Here is a 26,251-nt window from a genome sequence, read left to right on the forward strand (position 1 = left end):
GAACAGCTCCATTGAATGTCCCAGCCATAATTAATTAAGTGATGAAAATCTCATGCAAACCTCCACAAAAGTTCATTAAAGTTAAAATATCACATGGAGGCAATTCCTCTTAGTGTAAGGCAAGGGACCGCTTGTTTTAGAAATGTATTGAAGTTATAGCTGACATTTACCCTCCACATCAGCAAAAAAAGTCTAAATTACATTTAATAACAAAATTGCATTTCAGAACCAAGTATGTTTTGGGACCAACAGGTTTAGACCACTTTTTGATAAACTATTGTTAGTTATCCTAAAGTGACTGCATCAACACCCTAAGTCAGGGAAACAAATACACCAAATCATTACGCAATTCACTCCAGTGATTCCTTCAATGAAAGGCAGCAAGCATTTGCTGATTCCAGTTGCCTGACTGTTGATTAAGACTGTGGTTGTTGGCTAATTTCTCAACTAGAGTTACAGCTGCTTCCAAGTCATTGACAGACAGGGACATTACTGAAGCTGTTATTAGACATTTCAAAGTTGCACAGGTTTTGCTATTAATGGGTTTATTGCATTTACATGAGACTTTCTGGTGAAATTGGTAATAGTGTGGAGCTTTCAATTTCCAGATTTGATCATTTCCAGTCCATTCTGTGTACAGATTACTGCAATTTTGTATTTTAGTCAATTTAAAGGAAGCCATTGTGACTCAAGCAATTGAGAAAATGTAATCCAAAAGCAAAATACTATAGACGCTGATGATCAGAAATAAAAACATCTGTGGAGAGAGAAATGGAGTTAACATTTCAGTTTGTGACCATTCTTCAGAAAAAAAAATCTAATTACTGGCGCTAGTTCAGAGTCTTAGCAGAACTTAGTTAAATTGTTTCAGCTCTTCAGGTGGGGCCACGTTCTACATTTATTAGCAGAATCTGGAAAGTTCAGAAATAAATAGCTCAGGAGCAAACACATCCTTTGTTTTCAAACGGATTTGCAAATCAACACACAAATGAATTTTCAAACGTAGTTCCATGACCAAATTCAACAAGATGCACCCACAAGTTTCAGGGGTGAAGTGAAAAAGCAAATACATGAAGCAAAGAACAATTAATAGAAAAGACAAGGCTGCTAACCTAAAAGGAAATCTGAAAGTCTTGTCGGAAACACATCAATAGTAAAAGGTGGTGAAAGGAAAATTAACCCAGTTTCTTAGGGAACAAAAAAGGGATTTACACTTGAAGACAAAAACCATGCCGGGGGTGTTAAATGAATATTTTGCATCCGTCTTTCCCTACAAGACAATTCCCCTCCATCCACAACAGTATTTTCTTTGTTCTGTCTGTCTCTGTGTCCATGCGTTGTGGGGGAGGGAAGGTTGGAACGGACTTAGAGTTTTAACTAGTAAAGTTACTTGTCGACAGTTCATAGTTGTTTACCTGTGGTTAGAATATATTTGTAATGAATAGCAGGTCTTGTTAAGTAAAGAAGCCTGGGCTGTGTTTTCTGTTAACTGCTTACCCTTTTGCCTATTAGACAGGTAATTTGAGGACTTTGCTTAATTTGATGAAAATGTTTAACTTCTGTGGGAACTCCAGCAGGGCTTGATTTCCAGTGCGCCACCCCAGCAAGGTGTAACAAGATTCATCTTTTTTCTTTTTGGAAGATTTATGCAGAGTTTCATGTGTTACTCCATCTTTTATGTTCCATCCATTACATAAGGGAATAAAACAAACAACAGCAAATGCTAGAGATCCGAAACAAAAACAGGAAGTGTGGGGAAAACTAGCAGGTGTGGAAGAATCTGTGGGGAGAAAGTAGAGTTAATCTGGTGACTCTTCATCAGAACTGATAGTAGGGAAGTTGTGTAAGGCATTAGAGAGACTACATCTGGAGCACTGGTCTCCTGCCTTAACAAAGTATATAATTCAGAAGCAGTTCACTTGAGTGATTCCAGGATTGAAAGGGTTATACGCAAGAGGTGATCTTATTATCTTATTCCATCACAGAATATTCTCCACAGATTTCAGTTTCCCCAGCATCCACAGTTCTTTGTTTTATTTGAAGTAGATTTGCGAGGGATGTGAACCTAAGAGGAAATTCAGAATGGAATGAAGCAAAACTGATAATGGGAAGTAGGAAGCAGCAAGAAAAATTAGAAAAGAGATAAGGCAAAGGCAAACATCAAATAGGATCAGAGTAGGAATAATATTTAAAAGGCTGAATTAAAGACATCTGAAGTCACTTACAATTGACAGAAGGAACAAATTGGAATAAATGGATCTAATCTAATTGCCATTAAAGAAATATGGCTACAGGGTGACCAAGATTGGAACCTGAATATCCAAGAATATTCATAATTTAAGTAGAATAGGCAGATGGGAAAGGGAGGTGAAATAGCGCTCTTAATAAGGGAAGTGATTAGAACATTCGTAAGAGGGGATCTTAGGTCAAACAGTCATGATTTGACACCTATTGGGTGGAGCTAAGTTATAGCCAGATCAGCTAACATACATGGGAGACTTGTTTATGCCACTAAACAGTAATTCTAATGTTGGGCATGGTACGAATGAAGAAAGTAGAGATATTTTTGCGGTGGGTATCTTAGGGACCAAGAATATGATTGTGAGAAACATTATGGTAGACTCTAAAAACTTCTTCAGTTATGAGAAAGGAAAATAATAGCTTGGATAAATGTGGGCCCATTACAGGTGAAGGTGGGATATTTATAACAAAGAAACTAAAGTATTACTTTGCATTTTGTCTTCACAGAAGAAAATACTGAAAATCTCTCAGAAATACCAAGCAACCAAAGGCCTTGTGAAAATAAGAAGCTGTGAGAAATTAGTATTAGGAAAGAGGTAATAATTAAAAAGTTAACTGGATTGTAGGTTGGTAAATCCCTGGACCGGATGAGCCTCAATCCAGAGTATTGAAGGAGATGGATGTGAGAGGATGGGCGCATTGGTGGTAATCTTCCAAAATTCTGTAGATCCTGGAAAGGGTGCTGTGAACTCAGAAATAGCAAATATAATCAAGGAATATGGGGAAGGACAGTCAAGTGGCACTGAGATGATCAGCCATGACATAATCGGATGGCTAAGCAGTCTCAAAGAAGTGAATGATCGTCTCCTATTCTTATATTCTGAAGTCCTTTGAGGCCATAGTCAGATCAGTGATGATTTATTGAATTGTGGAGCAAGCTGAAGAGGCTGATTGGCTTACTCTTGCTCCTAATTCTTGAATTCTTGTGCACACACACACACTTGCCAATGTCATCACAATGATCTATTCCTATTAGTTTACTGTTGGGTTAATTCATCTGTATTACTTAATGGGCAGTGTAGTTTACAAAATGTTACCTTATGTATTAAATCAGAATTGAATGCTGATTAAACATTGTATTCCCAGAGTATTTTTAACGTGAAAACTATTTAAATCCTGCACTCTTCCCCTACTTTATTCTTTAATGTGTATTATGCTTTCTAATTAATCACAGTGACTTGGTCTTCAATATGAAAATTCACCTTAACGATACTTTAAAGTGACGTAAAAGCCATTCAGTATGGATGCATGATGTGATTCTGAAATTACCTTTTCAGCAGCCTCACTCTTTGTTGCCATCTGCAACCACAACCCAGCACCAAATGTGCAGTTAGTTTTACTCACACCAACTCCTGGACGTTCTTCCCAAGAATTCTCTCTTTTCCGGATTCCACAGAAACATTTTAAAACTTTGTATTTTTTCATCCCAGGATTTGCCATTTTTGGTTGCCTTCACTTCGGTTCCAGTAACCACTTGATCTTTATCTTCCCCTTTCGCCCCAGTCAGGTCTTCCTGAATCAGTGAGAGGTGGGATACCAATGGCAAGTTTAGTTTGAGTTCAGAGCGTTGTTATATTACCACAATGTGCACAAAGCCCTGGATGTTTGGCAAAGCCTTACAGTATGTTATTTCCTGTTGGAATTCCTCAGCGTTGCCAGAACAGTTATTTAACAGCTGTACAGAAAACCTCCTCATTACTGAGAGAAAGGGACAGCTCAGCGTATGTAATTATTAATTAAATGATATAAGACATTAAAGCAGCAAAGAATAGCACTTGAAGATAGTACATTTTAGAGTATAACTCACTTAATTGAAAAGCATTCCTTTGCAAACAGAAGGAAGTTTTGTTTCATAGGTTTAAAGCTGATCATGTTTGTGCTGACTTCATACAACAAATCCTGCTTTAAAAAAAAAGAAATGAGACTTTGCTTCCTATTTTAATTTATTTATCTCAATACCAGCTTGATAGCAGCATGAGGTATTTCTAAACTGCTAATGGTTCTCTTTGCAAAAACACCTTACCACCTTATACATTCGTAGAGAAATGAACTGAACAGCTCAAAAGTTTGTTGTGTGTGGGGACATGTTGCTATACATTAGTGTTTATCCCATGTTCCTGTTCAGGGTTATACAGAGGACACATTGGATCAGAAATTTATCTGCAGAGTGCAGACCTACCTCAAACCCTTTGGGGAAATGGCACCATAGACTGCTATGTAACTTGGCATCCTTCAAGTCTAACATTGCCACTATGCAAATTTCACCCCGAGGTTGTTTCTGTGTTGTAACAGTTTGAAGGCAGTTGCGTTGCCCTCTGTGGTGCAAACAAGAATAAAGAGCAATTCGATACTATGTGGGTAAAAAGGTCATAGAGACATACAGCACGGAGACAGACCCTTCGGTCCAACTTGTCCATGCCAACCAGATATCCCAAACCAAACTAGTCCCACCTGCTAGCACCTGGCCCATATCCCTCCAAACCCTTCCTATTCATATACCCATCCAAATGCCTTTTAAACATTGCAATTGTACTAATCATTCCATACAAGTACCAGCCTCTGCATGAAAATGTTGCCCCTTAAGTCTCTTTTATATCTCTCCCCTCTCACCATAAACCTATGCCCTCTAGTTCTGGACTCCCCCACACCAGGGAAAAGACTTTGTCTATTTATCCTATCCATGCCCTTCATCATTTTATAAACCTCTATAAAGTCACCCCTCAGCCTCCAACGTTCCAGGGAAAACAGCCCCAGCCTATTCAACTTCTCCCTATATCTCAAATTCCCCAACCCTGGCAACATCCTTGTAAATCGTTTCTGAACCCTTTCAAGTTTCACAACATCTTTCTGATAAGAAGGAGACCAGAATTGCATGCAATATTCCAACAGTGGCCTAACCAATGTCCTGTACAGCCGCAACATGACCTCCCAACTCCTGTACTCAATACTCTGACCAATAAAGAAAAACATACCAAATGACTTTTCACTATCCTATCCACTTGCGATTCCACTTTCAAGGAGCTATAAACCTGCACTCCAAGGTCTTTTTGTTCAGCAACACTCCCTAGGACCTTACCATTAAGTGTATAAGTCCTGCTAAGATTTGCTTTCCCAAAATGCAGCACCTTGTATTTATCTAGATTAAACTCCATCTGCCACTTCTCAGTCCATTGGCACATCTGGTCCAGATCCTGTTGTAATATGAGGTAACTTTCTTCGCTGTCCACTGCACCTCCAATTTTGGTCTCATGTGCAAACTTACTAACTATACCTCTTGTGCTCACATCCAAATCATTTATATAAATGATGAAAAGTAAAAATGATGAAAAATAGTGGACCCAGCACCGATCTTTGTGGCACTCCACTGGTCAAAGGCCTCTAGTCTGAAAAACAAACTTCCAGCACCACCTCTGTCTTTGACCTTTGAGCCAGTTTTGTATCCAATAGGCTAGTTCTCTATGTATCCCATGAGATCTAACCTTGTTAACCAGTCTCCCATGGGGAACCTTGTCGAATGCCTTACTCCTGGCTAGTCTTTTGAAAATTTGGACAAAACCAAATGTTTAACTCTTTTAGATCAAGTATAATTTTCCATTGACAGTCATGTTTGTTTGCAGCAGATCTGTCTCAGAGTGACGAATTTAAATCCCATTCGGGAGCTTTAAGCACAAAATCCAGGCTGACATCCAGCACAGAAACAAAATGTTTCACTATTACAGGTGTTGTCTTTTTCGATGCAACATTAAACCAAGACTCCATCTGCCATCTCAGATGGATATAAATGGGCTCACAGCACTATTTCAAAGAAGAGTTATGAGTTGGGAACCTGACTAATACTAATGTTTTAACTAAATACCATTGAAACAGGTTATCTAGTCATTAGTATGTTATTGTTTGTGGGAGCGTACGAACTGGCTTCCATATTACCTACAACAGTAACTGTACATCAAACCTCATTAATCGCAAAGCACTTTGGCATAACCTAAGTTATGAAACAGACTTTATGAAGGCAAATCTTTTTTCCATTATTTAATTTAATTTTTAAAAACTTGGAGGCTGTAAGCTGGGGTCCTGATTCACTGCTGTCTGCGTTACATTATTGTCAGGAATAATTTAACACTCATTTTTGGGATTCATATGTGGACAAATAATCTAGATAGCAACAGATTATGCTTTCCTTGGTGCTGTGATGAAAGGGATGTAAAATCACTTTTAGAAAGTGGAATTTCAAACTTGTGGCATATTGGTTACTTTTATGAAAGGATTTTTTAAAATATAAGATCTCAGTCAGACAGTCCTTCTGAAATAATGACCTAACCCAATACAGCAGAGAGCAGATAATTGCAAACCCCTGGAGTTTTCCTGGGAAAATTGTTTGTACTATGGTGCTTTAAGGTAAGTGGAGTAAACATTGAAGACGATTCGCTAGTTTTCAGTTCAGAATAATAAAGGATTGATTTAAGCTTTGAAAACACAGAGATTAAAATTTGCTAGGACAATTCACAGGAGGCCTGAAAAGTAGAAAAGTTTAATTTGGGAAACTTCCAAACAAGTTGTGTTTGGTAGAAATCTGCGGATATTAACAGATGAGAAGGTTTAAGCTCTCTGTTTTGTGAGTAATCATGTAAGAAGACTCCACAATTCAAAAGCCAGAAATAGAGGAGAATCAGTTGAGTGGAAATTAATATGGGGGACTCTTTGTTTGGATTTGAGTCATTGTAACAACTGGAGTTTGAAAGCATGTTGAAACTTTATTTTGCTGTGTGTTTTAAATATTTTTCCTAACTGTTCTATATTTAAATAGCTTGATTTAATTTTTTTTTTCATTGGTGTAATAAACTTCTATCCTGTTGTTAAAGAAACTCTGCAGTCTTGCTTAACAATGTTTTGGTGAATCCACAACCACATTAACTAAAACAAAAGCGATCAGGACAGATTTCATTCTGGGATCCAGATTATCCAGTAGAAGTTTTAGATGGTCTCATACTATACTACATTCTTTGATATTCTCTGTGCTAAAGAGTATCTCTGTTTTTGTGTTCATAGTCTGGTCATCCTCACCATCTGACCTGGCTAGATAACAAACGATGGTCGTAATAACTAAAATGGTCACATGACTGAGCTCAACTGCAGATAACAAGTCTTAATATATCAAGGGCAAACTAGTAGGTTTGAGAACAGCAACTGCAGGAACAGGAGCAGCAGCTAATGCAACATTAACCTTGTTTTAAAACTAGAGATAACAACATCCTCAAGCCTTGAGCCTTTTCATTTCAAGTATAGCAGTGCAGAAAAAAAATTCTTTGCTATGAAGACTACATACAAATAACTTGATGATGTACAGAACTTCCAGATCTTTGAAGAAATCCTGCAAAGATTCTTATAAAAGACCTAGACAACTGAATCTACTGAGACTATCCACCAAAGTTTATAAAATCATGAGGGGTATAGAAAGGATTAATGGTAAGCATCTTTTCCCTAGCATGGGGATTTCAAGACTAGGGGGCACATTTTTAAGGTGAGAGGAGAGAGATTTAAGAAAGACGTGAGGAGCAAATATTTGACTCAGAGGGTGATTCGCATGTGGAATGAACTTAAGAGTCATGGAGATATACAGCATGGAAACAGACCCTCCAGTCCAACCCGCCCATGCCAACCAGATATCCCAACCCAATCTAGTCTCACCTGCCAGCACCCGGCCCATATCCTTCCAAACCCTTCCAATTCATATACCATCCAAATGCCTCTTAAATGCTGCTTCCTGAGGAAGTGGTGGACGTTTTTACAATTACAATATTTAAAAGACATTTGGATAGGTACATTAATAGGAAAGGTTTGGAGGGATGTGGGCCAGGAGCGGTTGGGTGGGACTAGTTTAGTTTAGGATTATGTTTGGCATGGACTGGTTGGACCAAAGGGTCTGTTTCCATGCTGTATGACTCTGTGACTCTATATCATTTTTGTATAGGTTTATGGTTACCTTTATGAAGGGTTTAAAAAAACACAAGGTCTGGGAGACCTTCCATAACTGTGCCTAATCCAGTATGTGTCAAAGAGCAGGTAACTGTAAGCCACCTGGAATGTTAATGGAAGATTGTTTATACTACAGGGTTTACAGTTGGAATCAAACATTGAAAGGCATTAGTTTGTTTCTCTTGTTTAGAATAATCAATAATTAATTTTAGTTTAGAAAAACACAACTTGAAAACTTTTGCAGAAATTGCTGAAGAAACTGTAGAGAGAAAGCAGTGTTGATGTTTCACTGGACTCTCTACAGGTGCTCCCAGACCTGTTGAGTTCTCCCCAACAATTTCTGTTTTAGTTTCAGATCTTCAGCACCCACAGTTCTTTGTTTTATTTTATTGAAAACTTTTAGGACAGTTTTAGAGGAGACTTGACTGTGATCAGAACCAAATATAGTTTCTCTCCTTGAAAGCATTGTAGGATGGTTTAGGGTAAGCTTGGTTGTCTTGTTAAAAAAACTTTAACTTTTGAAACTTTCAATTCATGAGAAATCAGCAAATTATTAAAGACTGAGAAAATCTCAGAGCTTTTAGTTTTGTGAGTATTCATTTAGGAAGACTTCACAGTTCAGAGGACAGAACCGAGAGGTAGCAGTTCAGTCAAACCTAAAGATTTGATACAGAAGGGTAATTTCGCTGGATTTGGATTATTGTAAAGTAATAGGGTTGGGGAATGAATGAGAATGAATAAATTGCTTTGCTGTGTGCATTAAGATCTTTCAAACTGTGTTCAATATTTAGATAACTTGGTATGTTTCATTCTACTTCTTTATTTTACATCATAAACTTTTCTTTCATTGTTGAAGAAAATCTGCAGCCTTGTCTCCTATGTTTCAGTGAATGACCACCATGTTAAATAGTATTAAAATCTATCAAGGATAGTGAAGGCAGCATTTGGTATGCTTTCCTTTATTGGTCAGAGTATTGAGTACAGGAGTTGGGAGGTCATGTTGCGGCTGTATAGGACATTGGTTAGGCCACTGTTGGAATATTGCGTGCATTTCTGGTCTCCTTCCTATCAGAAAGATGTTGTGAAACTTGAAAGGGTTCAGAAACGATTTACAAGGATATTGCCAGGGTTGGAGGATCTGAGCTACAGGGAGAGGCTGAACAGGCTGAGGCTGTTTTCCCTGGAATGTCGGAGGCTGAGGAGTGACCTTATAGAGGTTTACAAAATTATGAGGGGCATAGATAGGATAAATAGACGTAGTCTTTTCCCTGGGGTCAGGGAGTCCAGAACTAGAGGGTATAGGTTTAGGGTGAGAGGGGAATGATATGAAAGAGACCTAAGGGGCAACTTTTTCACGCAGAGGGTGGTACGTGTATGGAATGAGCTGCCAGAGGATGTGGTGGAGGCTGGTACAATTTCAACATTTAAGAGGCATTTGGATGGGTATATGAATAGGAAGGGTTTGGAGGGATATGGGCCGGGTGCTGGCAGGTGGGACTAGATTGGGTTGGGATATCTGGTTGGCATGGACGGGTTGGACCGAAGGGTCTGTTTCCATGCTGTACAACTCTATGACTCTATAAGCTAGACTTCATCCTGAAATCTGACTTCTCCAGTTGTAACATCATCTGAGATCCTAACAATATGCTATGCCCAACAAAAACACAAATCACATGACTTAGAACTTTTGTTTGTGATTTGTAGAAGGGCACTATCCTCTTTATTTGTACTTTTCAAGAGTCTGTGTGAGTGATGTAACTTTAGATTTCGGGGTGAACATATGAATACATAATCTTTCTTGTTTTGTTAATCCAGAATGTGGAGATATTTTAATCATTTAATGTAGGGCAGATGAAAATAGATTTATGATTACTTAATATTGTTGTGCATTGGAGGAAGGGAGAATCAGCTGAGAATATAGCACAATCATTTATTGGAAATGATGTTAAATATTCCACTCAAATCTTAACATTATCTTCTAGTTATTTGGTGAGATCAAGCAGATGGTATTCGAAAACACTGATAAAAGATATCATAGATCCATGAGTTTGTGGAGCTTAGAGGATCATTGCTCCTGATGACACTTCAAGAACCATACAGCCTGGTTAGCCAGTGCACCCTCTTGCCACTGAGATGCCCAAAGAATACTTTATTAACAGGCAACATGGCTATCTTGGATTACATGATGACTAGTTGCCAGGATGAATAAAGGCATCCGCTATTTTCTAAATGTGGAGAGGCTTCAGAAATCCGAAGCACAAAGGGACTTGGGAGTCCTTGTTCAGGATTCTCTTAAGGTTAGCATGCAGATTCAGTTGCCAGTTTGGCAGGCAAATGTAATGTTTTAATTCAATTCAAGACGACTAGAATACAAGTACATGGATGTACTGCTGAAGCTGTATTAGGCTCTGGTCAGACTGCATTTGGAATATAGTGAGCAGTTTTGGGCCCTGTATCAAAGGAAGGATATGCTGGCATTGAAGGAGGTTCACAAGAATGATCCCAGGGTATAAAGGGCTTGTCGTATGAGGAGCAGTTGATGACTCTGGGTCTGTACTCGATGGAGCCAAGAAGGATCGGGGAGGATCTGATTGAAACTTACAGAATACTGAGAGGACTGGGTAGAGTGGATGTGGAGAAGATGTTTCCCCCAGTAGGCGAGACTAGGACACAAGGGAACAGCCTCAGAGTGAAAGGATGATCCATTAGAACTGAGATGAGGAGGAATTTCTTCTGTGAATCTGTGGAACTCATTGCTGCAGAGGGCAGTGGAGGCCAAGCCATTGAGCGGATTTACGACAGAGATAGATAGGTTCTTGATTGGCAAGGGGATCAAGGGTTAAGAGGAGAAGGCAAGAGAATGGGATTGAGAACCATATTAGCCATGATTGAAAGGCAGAACAGACTTGATGAGCGTAATGGCCTAATTTTGCTCTTATGTCTTATATCAATTTCTGGAAAGTTTGCTCAACATTAAGCAGGGAATAATAACTTACATTGTCTTCCTAGAATGTCACACTTCTTATTCCAGTAAAATAATGCAAAAGAAGAGTCGATGATGTGTCTATCTCACCCATTTCAAAACAAAGGAGACCATCAAAGCCCAGTAATGCTTGATTTAGTGTTAATGGTTCCACAGCTATCTGCCACAAAACACAATTGGTCTAGTTGGCTGAATGGCTAATCCAGAAGCCCCAGTCACATGATCAAAACTGCAAGTTTGTTTGAATCACTTTTAATTATGATGTTTTTCACATCTTTCCTCGGTCTGCCTATAAAACCAGAAAGAAAGCAGCTCCAGCTTTACCCTCTGATCTCAATACCCCCCAAAAGTTTGATTTCCAGAAGTAATTCTGTATTTCAGCTGTACAATGAACTAATACCCAATTTACAACTATAGCATCTTCAAATAGAATTCCATTGTATTGGAGCTCTTGGGAACAGGACGTCTGTAAATAGCCAACTTCAAAGATCTTCCACTGGACACTGTTTTACTGAACTCTCTAATTCGTGTGAAAATGAATTCTAACATCCTTGATTTTTGAATAATTTGTAACTTCTTCCCTATCTTTTCTTTTTTCTTTCTTTGATGCATGTGTGTACGTGCACACGTGTGTGTGTGTGTGTGTGTGTAAACATTCCACACCATTCCCCCAGTTTTGAATGCAGCTTTGTTTTAACTCTAAGAATTTGCTGTGGGTCATTTTAAATAGGGCAACACAAGCAGAGTTGAGAGTTACACCATCACCTACTTTAAAATGGAAGAAGAAAATATGAAAATAAAATTAAATACCCCTTCCATTACTCACTCCTCCCTCTTGCCAATCATATCACTAATTGGCCAATTCACTCATATTTTCCATTGGATTACACTCCAAACACTGTCAGGTCAGGTCCCCATTTGATCTCAACAGAAGGACCTCAGCCCAAAATCCTGAACTGATCTTCTAAATAATCTGACAGAGATTGGTCATTTAGAATATTATTATTTGCTGTGCATTAGGATTATGTTTGGTAACCTGTACGATCCGGTGGTGGATAATTTAGAAACATTGAAATATGATTATAATCATTCTGAAATGAAACTACAATCAGGCAATCAAGGAAAGAGACAGTAATCAGAGACATGAGAGCTAATTTTAATCTCCTCAAAGTATCTGTGTTGAGAACAGCACATGACCTGCCTTACCCCGTCCCTTAAACTTCCAAACCCACCAAGAATACCTGTCCCTTGTCGATAATGGAGCCATACTTTCTGTTTAAAACATCAAAAAAACAACCTTTACATTGTGGAAATATAAAATGGCGACGAAGATGTATTTTTCTAATCAAGTCTATCTATATGTCATTGAAAGCAACTAATGCTGGAGATCACAGCGGGTCAGAGAGAGTTAAAAATCACACAAACTAGGTTGTAATCCAACAGGTTTATTTGGAAGTACTAGCTTTCGGAACACCGCTCCTTCATCAGGTGATTGTTGAGAGACTAAGCTAACATTTCGAGTCTTGATAACTCCATCAGAGCTGAAGTGTGGAAGGGTCCGCATTTATACAATAATTGGGGTGGAGTAGCTGGAGGTACTGGGTAGAGGGTGCCAATGAAGAAAAGCAACCAGCACCATACACCCACCACTCCTGACACCTCACACCCCCCCAAACTATCGCATAAACATGTCTCCTCTACACTACTTTAGTTCTGATGAAGAGTCATCTAGTCTTGCAATGTTAGCTTGCTCTCTCTCCAGGGAGGCTGCCTGACCACTGTGATCACCTGCATGTGTTGTTTTCAGTACAGATTCCAGCATCTGCAGTAATTTGATCCTATGTCTCTATATTTCATTGCTGCTCTGTAAAAAAACTTTTCAAACCTAGTAGATTATGAATGCATGTGAATTTTTATATAAAGTCTGAACATTCATATTTGCAAAGTAGTTGCATATATTCCAACACAGTTTAAGTCATAGTTTCCTTTACATATTAGAATACAATTCTATATCTGCTAATGACCTATTTACTATGATAGATAGTTTCCAGTGTACTGGATATTAAATTAATTGTAGTGCTATGTAAGGAACAGAAGTCAGGAGACACACAAAATGATTTGTCTGCTAAGTAAATGCATTGTGCTGACCTTAACTATTTGTTAATCAAACCGGTCTATTTCTGGAATGTAACAAATTAATTGATTGCATTTTCTGGCAGTCAAAAAAGACCGGGGATTTTACTTGTGTCAACCACAGAAAAAATTAATTCTCAGCTTTTGGTCAACATTTTATGTAATGTAGGGTAAAAATACTACTCAGCTTCAAACATCAGAAGTCAACTGACATATAGAAAGTAAAAATGTTTTAGTTAATAAATATTTCTGGAAGCGCTTCATTATTGATATTACTGCATAACTGAAGATTGATGACAGACTTTAATCATTTTTAATATTACAGAAGGGGTAAGTATTCATTTAACAGCTAATTTAGAACAACTAACTCACAATGAGATGGAAAATCAATCATCATTTTGATCAAGTGTGATTTTCCCTGACTAATATTTCTGGACTTCTGACTATATGGTGGTGGCAGGGAAATTTTCTGCAGCCAATAGATATTCATTGTTCAATTAGATTAGATTACTTACAGTGTGGAAACAGGCCCTTCGGTCCAATAAGTCCACACCGACCCTCCGAAGAGCAACCCACCCAGACCCATTCCCTTACACCTAACACTATGGGCAATTTAGCATGACCAATTCACCTAACCTGCACATTTTTGGACTGTGGGAGGAAACCAGAGCACCCGGAGGAAACCCACGTGACAAGGGGAGAATGTACAAACTCCACACAGACAGGTGCCTGAGGTGGGAATTGAACCCAGGTCTCTGGCGCTGTGAGGCAGCAGTGTTCTTTGCTACTGGTTTATCACTATTAATTATCATCCATATTTTACTTGAAGAATGGAAAGTAAGTGAACAAATGCAAGGACATGGGAAATGTATTATTTTCTATTTTCTCAGGTAATGCATAAAATCATGGCACTTATGGGATCTGAATTTATTTTCGTTGAAAAACCATTTCTTCTCAAACATCCTTCCCACATACAGCTAATGTATTATTGACACAAAAACAGGAATTGATGGAAAATCTTAGTAGAGACAAAATAAATTGCAGATGCTGGAATCCTAGGTAGACAAGCAGGAGGCTGGAATAACACAGCAAGCCAGGCAGCATCAGGTCATGGAGAAGTCAATATTTCAGGTTTAGCCCTTCGGACTGCGGGTGGGTGTAGGGGGAGCTGCAGATAAGGGGTGGGGGGGGGGGTGGAGGGATGGGTGGTCAGGTAAACACAGGTAGAGGATACAACCTGGTTGGTCGATGGGAGGAATGAATCCAATTGAAAGCTGGAATGAAGGGTTGGTAAAAGTAATGAAAGAGGAAGAGGGGCTGTTGAGTTCTCCAGGCTGTAGGCTGCTCAGGCTGAAGATGAGGTGTTATTCGTTTAATTTGCAGTCTGACTTGCTGTGGCAATAGAGGACGCCAAGGATAGTCATATCAGAAAGGGAGAGGGAAGGGTAATTAAAATGGGTGGTGACTGGGAGGTCAGGTTGGCCCCTGTGAGCCCAGCTGAGATGTTCAGTGAAGCATGGCCTGAGATTACTTTTGGTATCTACGGGAGCACGAATAGAGTAAACTAGGTTGGAGAGGCAGGTAAACCTCTGTCTCACCTGGAAGGATTGTTTGGGGCTCTGGATGGAGGTGAGGAAGGTGGTATGCTGGCAGGTTTTGCATTTTTTACAGTTGCAGGGAAAGGTACCTGGGGGTTTGGGGAGGTGTCGGTGGAAGAATGGCACAAATCAAGGATTGGCAAAGGGAATGGGTCCTTGCGGAAGGCAAAGACAGGTGGGGAGGGGAAGATGTTCTTGGTAGTGGAGTCTAATTGAACATGGTGGAAGTGTTAAAGGATGATATGTTGGATGTGGCAACTGATGGGTCTGACAGTAACAAATCTCAGTAGGTCTGACAGCATCTGTGGAGAGAAATAAGAGTTAACATTTTGGGTCCAGTGACCCTTCTTCAGAACTGATGATACCCAGGAAAAGGATGTTTTTTTATCCAGAACATGGGTGGGAAGAGAGGGGAGAGTAAATGATAGTTGGACAGACAAAATGGTAGTCAGAGGTCAGTCTGGAGGATGAACAGCTGCCAATAGGGACCATTAGTAGATGACAATGGGTAGTGTGAGGTAGCAGCCCATGTGATGCCATGGCCTAGTGTGTGGGGTGGGAAAAGTATACAGAAAGGTGCTCAAGCCCCAAACTTATTGAACTCAATATTAAGTCCAGAAGGCTGCAGAATTCCCAAGCTGAAAATGAGGTGCTGCTCGTCCAGCTTGCGCTGAGCTTTTCTGGTCCATTGCAAACAGAATGTAGATGTTCTGCAAAGTGGTCATTAGTTTCCCCAATGTAGAGGAGGCCATATTGTGAGCAATAAATGCAGTAGACTAGATTGAGTGAAGTCACCCCTATTGGACAGAGATGAGGAGAATTTTCTTTCCTTGGAGATTTGACATTGGAACTCTCTGCTCAAAAGATGATGGAGGTGGGAGGAACAGTCAATAATTATAAGGCAAAGGAATTAAAGTTTATCAGAGGGTGGATGGGAATATATAATTTGAAACACAAACTGACAAGCCATTATCAGCAGGCTCAAGGAGTAGAATGCGTACATCTGCTCCTGATTTATATGTTTACCTGATAAAATAAATTGCATAGAGGAGGTCTGATCATAATGTGGAAGTGATCCATTCGTCATTATAATAGTTGTTTATATTTGTCACTCCAACCTCATCTCCTCCACAGAATTTACACAAGCATGGGCCTGCATTAATGTATGTGCTGAGAGGTATTATCATCCCAGATTGTCTGTTAGTGTGTTTCTTAGTTTAAGATTTATAGAAGATTTCAGTCAAGCTAAGCTTTCACCAAGGTTGAGAGATGAAATAATTTACCCTGAAACGTAATAACTCCACACCCTTTATGTGTAGAGAATATTTTCAGCAGAAGTGCAGCATATGAGAATCTAATGTGCAAAACGTGTAGAGAGTTTTCTACGGGAATAGATAGAGAGGAATTATTTTGGATCTCTGAAATAAACAGACCACTTCCAGGGAATTCATCTACCCACCCATTTAAGATTCCCCTGCCTTTCAAATGCTTTGACTTAGTTTACTCTTGATCATCAGCCAAGTGATAAAAGTGTCATCAAAAATACTAACAAGCTGCACTGACTCAGCAAAAACCTGCTCACCAATTCTTCACTTAGGTTCTGCCAAGACAAATCAGTTTTTGACCTGAATACAAAGATGATTAAAAAACAACTCGAGAAGTGAGGCACAAGTCACTGCCCTTGACATCAGTATTTGACCAAGCACAAGCCAGCTCTTTAACACAATGATACTCTGTAATGTTTTACTTCTTCTGCCACACATGGTTTGAGCAAAACATGATTTGGAATTCAAACAAAGTTTATCTATTTTCTCAGCATAGAATGATTCGCAAATTGACCTCATTCAGAGGGCTGAAGAAGGGCTTATGCCCGAAACGTCGATTCTCCTGCTCCTTGGATGCTGTCTGACTTGCTGCACTTTTCCAGCAACACATTTTTCAGCTCTGATCTCCAGCATCTGCAGTCCTCACTTTCTCCTCAGAGGTGTCAATTACACAACCTGAGTCCTACAGTAGTTCCTTGTGACCCAGTGCAATTTTACTTTAATGCATTCCCAGCAGTACGTTCACATTACCTATAGGTGGTGTCTTGACTTGTTCATGCCTATGTTAATCTTTCACATTTAACAGAACTGGAGTGTATACAGCAGAGAACTCTCCAGCTAAGTGACATTAAACCAAGCAGCTTTTACTTGAATTAGGGAAGCTTCCAAGCTATGATGCCAAGCTATTGATATACAGAATTAGAAATAAGAATTCAACGATGGCCATTGTCGATTGTCAGAAAAACCCATCTGGGTCACTAATATCCTTTAAGGAAGGAAATTGCTGTCTTTACCTGGTCTGGCCTTCATGTGACACTAGATCCACAACAATGTGGCTGACAATTAGGGATGGGCAACTAAGTGCTGACCTAGCCACTGATGCCCTCATCTTGTGAATGATTTTTTTTAAATATTGGATTCTTTCAAACTTATTCTGTGTTTGACATCAGGACTCTTTCTGCATTTCATAGACGAAATTAGTGCAAACAAAAAAATCCAATTCTTTTATCTTTCCAACCAGCTTCACTCTTACTGTTCCTCTCCTAAGTACATTGGCTGAAGTTCAAAAAACATGGAACTCCTCCAGTCCTTCTGCCAAATGACCAAATTGAATTTTGAACCCAATCAATGTTGGCAAGAAGTTGCCTCGCCGTTGTTTACTCCTTTCACTACCAGAGGTTGACAATTTCCTTAATGTTTAAAAAAAGTAACCTTATTCTAATAGTATACTGAAATAACTGCACAGATGGCGGTATCCCATCACCAAGTCACCCTTTATTTACTTGTACACAGCACACTGGCCATGGCCAGTCACTGCAGAGTCAGTCCCCTGAACTGAGGAGATTGTAATTCCCTGATTATTTTGCTTTCCTGAGGAGATTCTAATCTCCTGGTTAGATTACTTTTATTCTTTTCTTCAGACAGCAGTAGGGCTCATATGCCTCGGCACCCATGTCTGTGTGTGTGCAAATGAAAATACAGTGAAAAAACACCAAGTGAAAATAACTTTATTAACATTCCTCCACCAGAAAAGACACCAAGCGGCCAATGGACAAGTGACAAGCAAAGCCCAGAGCGAGCAATGTTTACGTGAAAAAAGGTGAAGGAGAGGGCAGGGACTAAAATCAAAATAGGATTGAAGGCGAATATAAAGCACTCCATTCCCCATTGTACCCACCTCTCCCTAAAATGGACAAGACTATTGGTAGAGATCGCGTGTTCCAACTTAGGGACACCCGGGCCCGAACATAACCGCGGAAGAGGGGCAGGCAATCGGCCACAATGACCCCCTCCGTGTCATGCTACCTGGACCTGTTTATGGCTAGTTTGACCAGGCCCAGGAGCAGACCCATGAGAGGTCCTCTGATTTCCGCCCCAACCTCCCTCCCCAACCACCACTCCCTGCCCCTGCACCGGGTGCCCAAAGATCAGGAGCATGGGACTGAAGTGCAACCTAAAACATAACCAAAGATCCTTAAGGAGACCTAAAAAGGGAATGCAGACACCCACACTGCTACATGGTAAACAGACTCCACAGCACCAGAGAACAAGAAGTTGGGCCGCGAGTCCATGAACCTCTGCAATCTGCAGTTGCAGGGGATTGCTGCGTGCAGCCCCCTCCATCTCAGATCTCCAAGTGAGAGGGGGAGGACTGCTGCGTAGAGAGCCCTTCAATGGGGATCGCCACCAACCGGTGGCAAATGGGCACACCAAGGCGAGTCCGGGTGATGGATGAGGGAGAAGAGGTGAATACTGTGCAGCAGCAATCAATACATGCCCTGCCATTTTGTATCCCTGAAGGGAATAAATATAAAATTTCGGAGGTGGCTCAGGTTGTTTTGGTTAGCCAGAATTTTCCTGCTTGGCCCATGTCAACAACTCCAATCAACAAGATCCAGTTGGTTCCAATCATTACATCCCTCCCCCACTAAGTCTAGGAATGTAGTCCTGGTCTTTCTCTTGTAGTTTTCCCGTGACGTTTTCGCCCCAGGCCCATTTCCTCTGATTCAGACTCTGACACAGGCAGCGTGTACCAGACCATCACCCGCGTCTTGTGTCCACAGCATCTTGGGAGAGTTTCCTCATCTTGTTTCAGCAGTAACAGTATCGGGGCTGCATCCATCTCAGACTGAGGTTTCCTCGACACTAGATGGAGGAGGAGAACCTACAATTTCTAACAGGCCTTTCTGGCTGTTCTGAGGGACCAGGGATATTTTGCTCCTGTCCACTTTGCGAGGCAACAGCTTTCAGGTGATCCACGTGTTTGTTCAGGACCACCATACCGACCTAAACTTTGGAAATCACAGGACCTGACCCCACATTAACCTCACCTCATACCCATACAGGGCAATTTCCCTGGTTCCAGCACCAAACTTCATCCCCTGAATCAAATTGTCTGTCTCACTTAGAGGACGTATATGGCCATCGATGGCATTCCTGCTGCCATTCCCTCCCCCTACTCCCAAGTCTGGGAATATCAGGTTTAACCTGGTGCAACTCTGCTGTCATTGTGTGCAGGGTAGTCCTGTAATTGAACAGGAACCAGCACAGTTTGGTATTAGTGACACTGTAGCCTGCTTCATTCAGTCTGCCTTCAACATTTCGTCTGCTCTTTCCACTGGACCATTCAACAATGGATGGCTGTGGAGCTGTCCTTATGTGCCAATTGCCATTTAACTTTAGGAAATATTCAAATTCCCTGCTGATAAATGACATCCCATTGTCCATGACCAATACTTCCGGGAATCCATGTCTCGTGAACAATGCTCACAGCATCTCAATCGTCATCCCTGAGTTTGCTGAACAAACTTTATGCACATCCAACCACCTAGGATGGGCCACCACACCAATGACCAGAAGCATTGAGCCCATGAAAGGACTGGCATAGTCAACATGCAACTGAGCCCAGTGTTTGCCCAGCCATTCCCACAAATGTGGGACTTTGCTGGTGGCAATTTTTGTCCTTGTTGGCACTCTGGGCACTGCCCCACAAAAGCAGCCATGTTGGCATCCGTCCCTGGCCACCAGACATAGCTTCTTGCTCACATCTGCATCTTGGAAATGTCTGGATGACCCTGGTGGAGTTCTGCCAGTATCTGGTGGCAACCTTTACTCGAGACAATCATCCGTGCTCCCCACAGTAATATGCTGTCTTCTACGGTAATTTGGTCTCGCAGGGTCCAGAAAAGTTTCAATCCTGGTTGTGATGGGTCTTCTGTTTTTCCCATTACACCAGCTGTTTTAGTTTTGTTAGGACAGGATATGATTGTGCCTACAGTCATACATTGTCAGTGATGACTGGAAGGGTGTCCAGAAAGTTTAAAACCAAAATGGACTGTTCCAAAGGAGGCACCACTGGTGCAGTAACTGGCAGTTGGAGGCGTGTCAAGGCATCCGCATTAGCCACTTATCTTCCCGGACGGTGTTCTAACCTGTACATGTACTCCCTGAGAATAAGGGCCCAATGTTGAATTCTACCAGAAGCTATGGGCAGCACCGCCTTGTCTTCCTTCACTAGCCTGAGCAGCAGCTTATGATCTGTTACTATGACAAATTCCTGTCAATAAAGGTACTGGTGGAACTTTCCTCACACCAAAGATGACTGGCACACCTTCCTTTTCTATCTGGGCACATTTGCATTCGACATCAGCCAAACTCTGGGAAGCAAATGCTATTCGGCGATCCTCTCCATTGGGCCACTGGTGAGTCAACACTATCCCGATAGCATCAGGGGAGGCATCACATGTCAGCACCACTTCTCGCTTCAGATCATAGTGGGCCAACAGCTTAGATGATGATAGCTGCTTTTTTCACTTCTCTACAGGTTACTTCCTGGCTACACGACCATTTCCAAGACTGACCTTTTTCAATAGGATGTGTAAGGGTGCCAAGATGCGGGTCAGGTTATGTATGAACTTTCCGTAATAATCCACTGACCCAAGAAAAGCCCTAAGCTCCGGTACAGACGTGGGAGCCGGGCCTCATTGGATTGCCTTCAATTTATCGTCCAATTGGTGTAAACTGGTTTTGTCAACTCTGTAATCCAAACTGGTAACTTGGGTGCCTGGAACTCACATTTTCTTGCTTCTAAGGCATACGCCCGTCTGGAAGAAATGTTAAAGCATTATGTCCAAGTTCTCCAAGTGCTTTTTATTTGCTCTTCCCAGTTATTAGTATATCATCCAGATAAATAGCAAGCTGGGGTAGCCCCTGTAAAACATTCTCCATGGTCCACTGGAAAAGACCACAGGCTGATGATACTCCAAATGGCAGTCTTGTGTATTGATATAAACCCTTCTGGGTAACTGGAGCTTCGGATGCTGAGGAGTGACCTTATAGAGGTTTATAAAATCATGAGGGGCATGGATAGGGTAAATAGATAAAGTCTTTTCCCTGGGATAGGGGAGTCCAGAACTAGAGGGCATAGGTTTAGAATGAGAGGGGAAAGATATAAGAAACCTAAGGGGCAACATTTTCACGCAGAGGGTGATACGTGTATGGAATGAGCTGCCAGAGGAAGTGGTGGAGACTAGTACAATTGCAACATTTAAAAAGCATCTGGATGAGTATATGAATAGGAAGAGTTTTGAAGAATATGGCCGGGTGCTGGCAGTGGGACTGATTGGTTTGGGATATCTGGTCACCAGGGATGGGTTGGACTGAAGGGTCTGTTTCCGTGATATACATCTCTATGATTCTATGGCTCTAATTGTAGGATATTTCTGGGACTCTTTATCCAGTTGTAATTGCAGGTAGGCATGGCTCATGTCCAGCTTCGTAAAGGCCAGTCCCCCCACCAACTTTGCATCCAACTCCTCGATGCAAGGGATCAGGTATTTATCCAGTTCCAAGAAGCAGTTTATTGTTTGCTTAAAATTTCCACAAGGGCGAACAGGGCTGTCAGGTTTCACAATTGGTACAACCACTGCTGCCCATTCTGCAAACTGCACTGGTTTGATGATTCCTTTGCTCTCTCGCCTCCTCATTTCCATCTCTCCTTTTGCCCACAAAACAAATGGCATTGGATGGGCCTTGCAAAATCTCAGAATTGCTTCCTGGTCAACATGTAAAGTGGCTTTGGCCCCTTTGATAGTCCCAAGCCCTTTTGAAATACTTCCGGGCATTTCATTAGGACTTCACTGAGGCAGCCATTTTTTTTAATCGAAAATGTTAAGCCAATTAAAATGAATCTTTCTCAATTAATTCCACCCCAATTGGCTTCTGCCCAAGCTTTTTTTCTACCATCAGTAGTAACTGCACCAACTGCTTCTCCTCGGATACCGGAACTGAAGTTGTACCCTTAATCTGCAACAGTTCCCCAGGATGTTCTCAGTCTGGCCGAGGTCTTGCACAAACTTAACGGGTTGAGTCCCGAACGAATCTTGTTAAAGACAGATTCTGCAGCCACAGATACAGCTGTGTTGGTATCGACCTCCATGGGAACTAGGTGACCATTTAACTAAACATTAATGTTAATTGGTTCTGACTGGGATATCACAAAGCAATTTAATTGTTCCAACCTACATGTAGGGGACTTTCCAGTGTGTGCCCTCTACTGGGTACCAGCCTATGAATTTTCTTACTCAAATCAGGCCTCGTAGTGCTCCTTTACTGTCTCAAGTCCACATACTGGAAGCAACTACAGTGGCTCACTGGCCCAAATCCTGAAGAACATTTTCACCACTTGGCTGAGGCTTAGCTTTGTCATGGGGATCAGCTGTGGGTTGGCCTAGGGTCCTTGTATTCAGGATATACACTGCGTGAGGCTCTGCAATTGCCTACACTCAAATGCTGCTCCCCAAGCACAGTTGGACAGGTGAGGGTGTCCACTTCCATTGGGATGCCCTGTAGCTCCAATGCTCCACTTGCCACATTTTCTAATGACAAAGCCAGTTGTAGCACCTGTTTGAAGTCCAGTTGGGCTTCAGCTCGTAGGCGCTCCTGCATGATTACATCATTAATCCCACATAACAAACAGTCTCTCAGTATTTCATTCAGGGTTAATCCAAAATCTGCCAGCTGTCTCAACCTTGTCAAAAATTTCCCCCAGTTCTCTAACAGCTAAATAAAGCCAATAGCGTCTCAGAACTAAAGGAGGCTTGGGGTTGTAGTATTCCTTAACCAACTCCGTCAGCTTTTGGAAGGTTTCAGTGTCTGGTGCCTCTGGGAAAGTTAAGCCCCTTATAACAAACATGTTGTGTGTCCTCTAACAATCAGAAGGATTACTCGGTGCTTTTCATCTGCCCCAATGTCGTTTACCCAGAAAAGGTATCACATTCTTTCCACATAGTGGGCCTGTCTTCGACACCAGATTGAACAAGTCAAGCTTCCCAAATAAAGGCATGATGCCAAAAATACTTAACCCAACTCCAAGGTGATTGTTGCGAGTGATATGTTTAAGACACATACTGTTTTCTCCTGTTGACACTGAAATAACTGGACAGAGGCTGGTATCCCATCACCAAGTCACCCTTTATTTACTTCAACACAGTACACTGGCTATGGCCAGCCAGCTCAGAGTCAGTTCCCTGAATGGAGGAGATTCTAAACCTCCTGGTATTGGTCAGTCAGGGCTTTCCTGATTGGCCGCGGTCAACAATTCCAATCAAGGATCCCACAGTCAACAAGATCCAGTAGTTACAATTACTACATATACTATGCACATTTAAATGTTATTTTCATTCTTGTATGGGATGAGAATGTCGCTGGCAAGGTTGGCATTTGTTGCCCAACTCTGGTTACCCTTGAATGGATTGGCTCTTTGGGCCATTTCAGAGGACAGTTAAGAGTCAACCACACAGATGTGCATCTGGAGTCAGGTATAGACCAGACCAGGTAGGAATAGAACATAGAACATAGAACATACAGCTTCTTTCTCTAAATAACATCAGCGAACCAGAAGGGTTTTTATAAAAATCAGCAACGACTATACAGTCCCCATTAGGTTAGCTTTTAGTCCAGATTTTTAAAAATGAATTCAAATTTCTTGGTGAATTCAAACTCATGTCCCTAGAACATTAGCTCTGGATTACCAGTTAGTGACATTACTGCTATGTCACAGCTATATGATATAGTCTTGGGTCAGACCATTTAAGCATCTGTGATTTCATAGTACTTAAAGTTATAAGTATTAAGAATCCTAAATAACTATAAAATTCCACAGAATTGTTCAAAGCAGGCTTCAACAACAGCAACTTGTATTTTTGAAGCATTTCTATCCTAATAAAACATTTCAAAAGTACTTTAAAGGAACTCTATGAAACAAAAGATAATACTGAACCAAGCAGAGTTTTAAGGGCAAAACACTAAAATCTTAATCAAAAAGGTAGGTTTTTGGGAGTATCTCAAAGAAGGAATGCAAGGGTCGATTTAGGGATGGAATTCCAGAGCTAATCTATCTAGGCTGATGCCAGGCATGAAAGGACTGTCTTATGAAGAGAGTTTGAGTAGATTGGTCCTGTACTTTTTGGAATATAGAAGAATGAGAGGCAACTTTATTGAAACACACACGATTCTTACAGAACCTGACAGGGTAGATGCAGAGAAGTTGTTTCCCCTTGTGGGAGAGTCTAGGTTGAGAGGGCACAATCTCACAACAAGGGTCACCCATTTAAGGCAGAGATTAGGAGGAATTTCTTCTCTCAGAGGATTGTGACTCTGTGTAATATTTTACCAGAGTGGGTGGGTGAGGCTGGGCCATTAAGTATATTCAAGACTGAGATAGATAGATTTTTATGGGAATAAAGCAGGAAAGTAGAATTGAGGTTTATCAGATCTCTGGAAACTTCAAAATCACCACTCTGTTTTAGTGAATAAATAAATCAGGTTCCATTTTTAGTTCAAGCATTTTCCAGAATTTCACTTCAGTCTCAGGGATTTTACACTAAAATTCTTTCTTTTCATAATAGTGTGATTTGGCTTCATGTTTACTGAGTAAATCAAGCTGTTTTGATTCTGTACACAATACTCCAGTTTTGGTCTCATCAATGCCCTATAGAGCTCAAGCACAACATTGGTACTTTTGCTTTCATGTCCCCTTGCAAAACATTATAATGCTTTGTCAGCATTCCTAATGGCCGAACTTGATGGGCTGAATGGTCTACTTCTGCTCCTATGGTCTAAGCACCCAGGTAGCTGAAGGCACAACAGCCAATGGAGGAGTGATTTAAAATCAAGGATAAATGAGAGGCCATGATTGGTGGAGTAGAGATCCCAGCTGGTTGTGAGGCATGAGAAGTACAATTAGAAAAGGTGACACCAGGGAAGAGTTTGAAAAGAAGAATGAGAATTTAAAAATTGTGGTGTTGCTTGTCTGGGAATCAATGTTGGTTAATTGATACAGGGGCAAGACTAGAAAAAATGTAGTCACTATATTTATTACCAGTTAACACCAGGAGTTCTGTGACTAGTGGAAAACATCCCAACTGTTTGGATCCAGGCCTCACCTCCTTAACCTGACCTGAGATGCATGGCCAAATGCAATAGACTAGATTGTGTTCGGATATCTGGTCGGCATTGATGGGTTGGACCGAAGGGTCTGTTTCCATGCTGTACATCTCTATGTCTCTCATCAAAACCAACATCAAGCAGTTCCATTACTCACTGAGCCATCAGTATGAGCTATCCTAAATAGATGTCAATGCAAGGTGTTATGTTGTTGCAAGTCTGGTCAGAAGCAGACTACCCACACACCAACACAATATAAAACATTAAATGAAGAAAAGTCACTTTTATAGGAAACATCAAAATCACCACTGTTTGCAGAGACTAAATAAATCAGATTCCATTTTTAGTGCATGGATTTCTTTAGAATTCCACTTCAATTTCAGGGATTGTACACTGCAACTCATTCTATTCATAATAATGCTCTATGGCTTCATGTTTCTTGAACAAATCAAGTTATTATTACTACACACAATACTGTACACAGTATTCCAGTCGTGGCCTCATCATTGCCCTATATAACTCAAGTATAATCTTGCTATTTTTACATTCATATTCCCTTGCAATATGTGATAATAATCTGTTTGCTTTCCTGATTGTTTGCTGTATCTGCACACTAACATTTTACAGGACACTCAGATCACTCTGTCTCTCAGACCTCCATATTTTCTAACTATTTACATTCTTATTTGTCAATAACAAGGGGGCATAATTTTAAAGTGAAAGGCAGGAGGTTTAGAGAGAATTTGAGGAAAACCTTTTCACCCAGTAGGTGG

At 40.8% G+C, this 26,251-nt stretch overlaps 1 protein-coding gene across 5 annotated transcripts in view; it reads right to left on the bottom strand.

The window, feature by feature from the left end:
* The window catches only part of LOC122557397 (protein ATP1B4-like), a 69,747-nt gene that overhangs the window by 30,680 nt on the left and 12,816 nt on the right, over positions 1 to 26,251 (bottom strand). For all 5 annotated transcript variants that reach the window (XM_043705069.1, XM_043705068.1, XM_043705070.1 and 2 more), the window contains exon 3: positions 3,646 to 3,814. In XM_043705069.1, the coding sequence (XP_043561004.1) occupies positions 3,646 to 3,814 (169 nt within the window). The remainder of the gene's footprint in view (positions 1 to 3,645; positions 3,815 to 26,251) is intronic.

Source organism: Chiloscyllium plagiosum, chromosome 15 (assembly GCF_004010195.1).
Source record: "Chiloscyllium plagiosum isolate BGI_BamShark_2017 chromosome 15, ASM401019v2, whole genome shotgun sequence".
NCBI lineage: Eukaryota > Metazoa > Chordata > Chondrichthyes > Orectolobiformes > Hemiscylliidae > Chiloscyllium > Chiloscyllium plagiosum.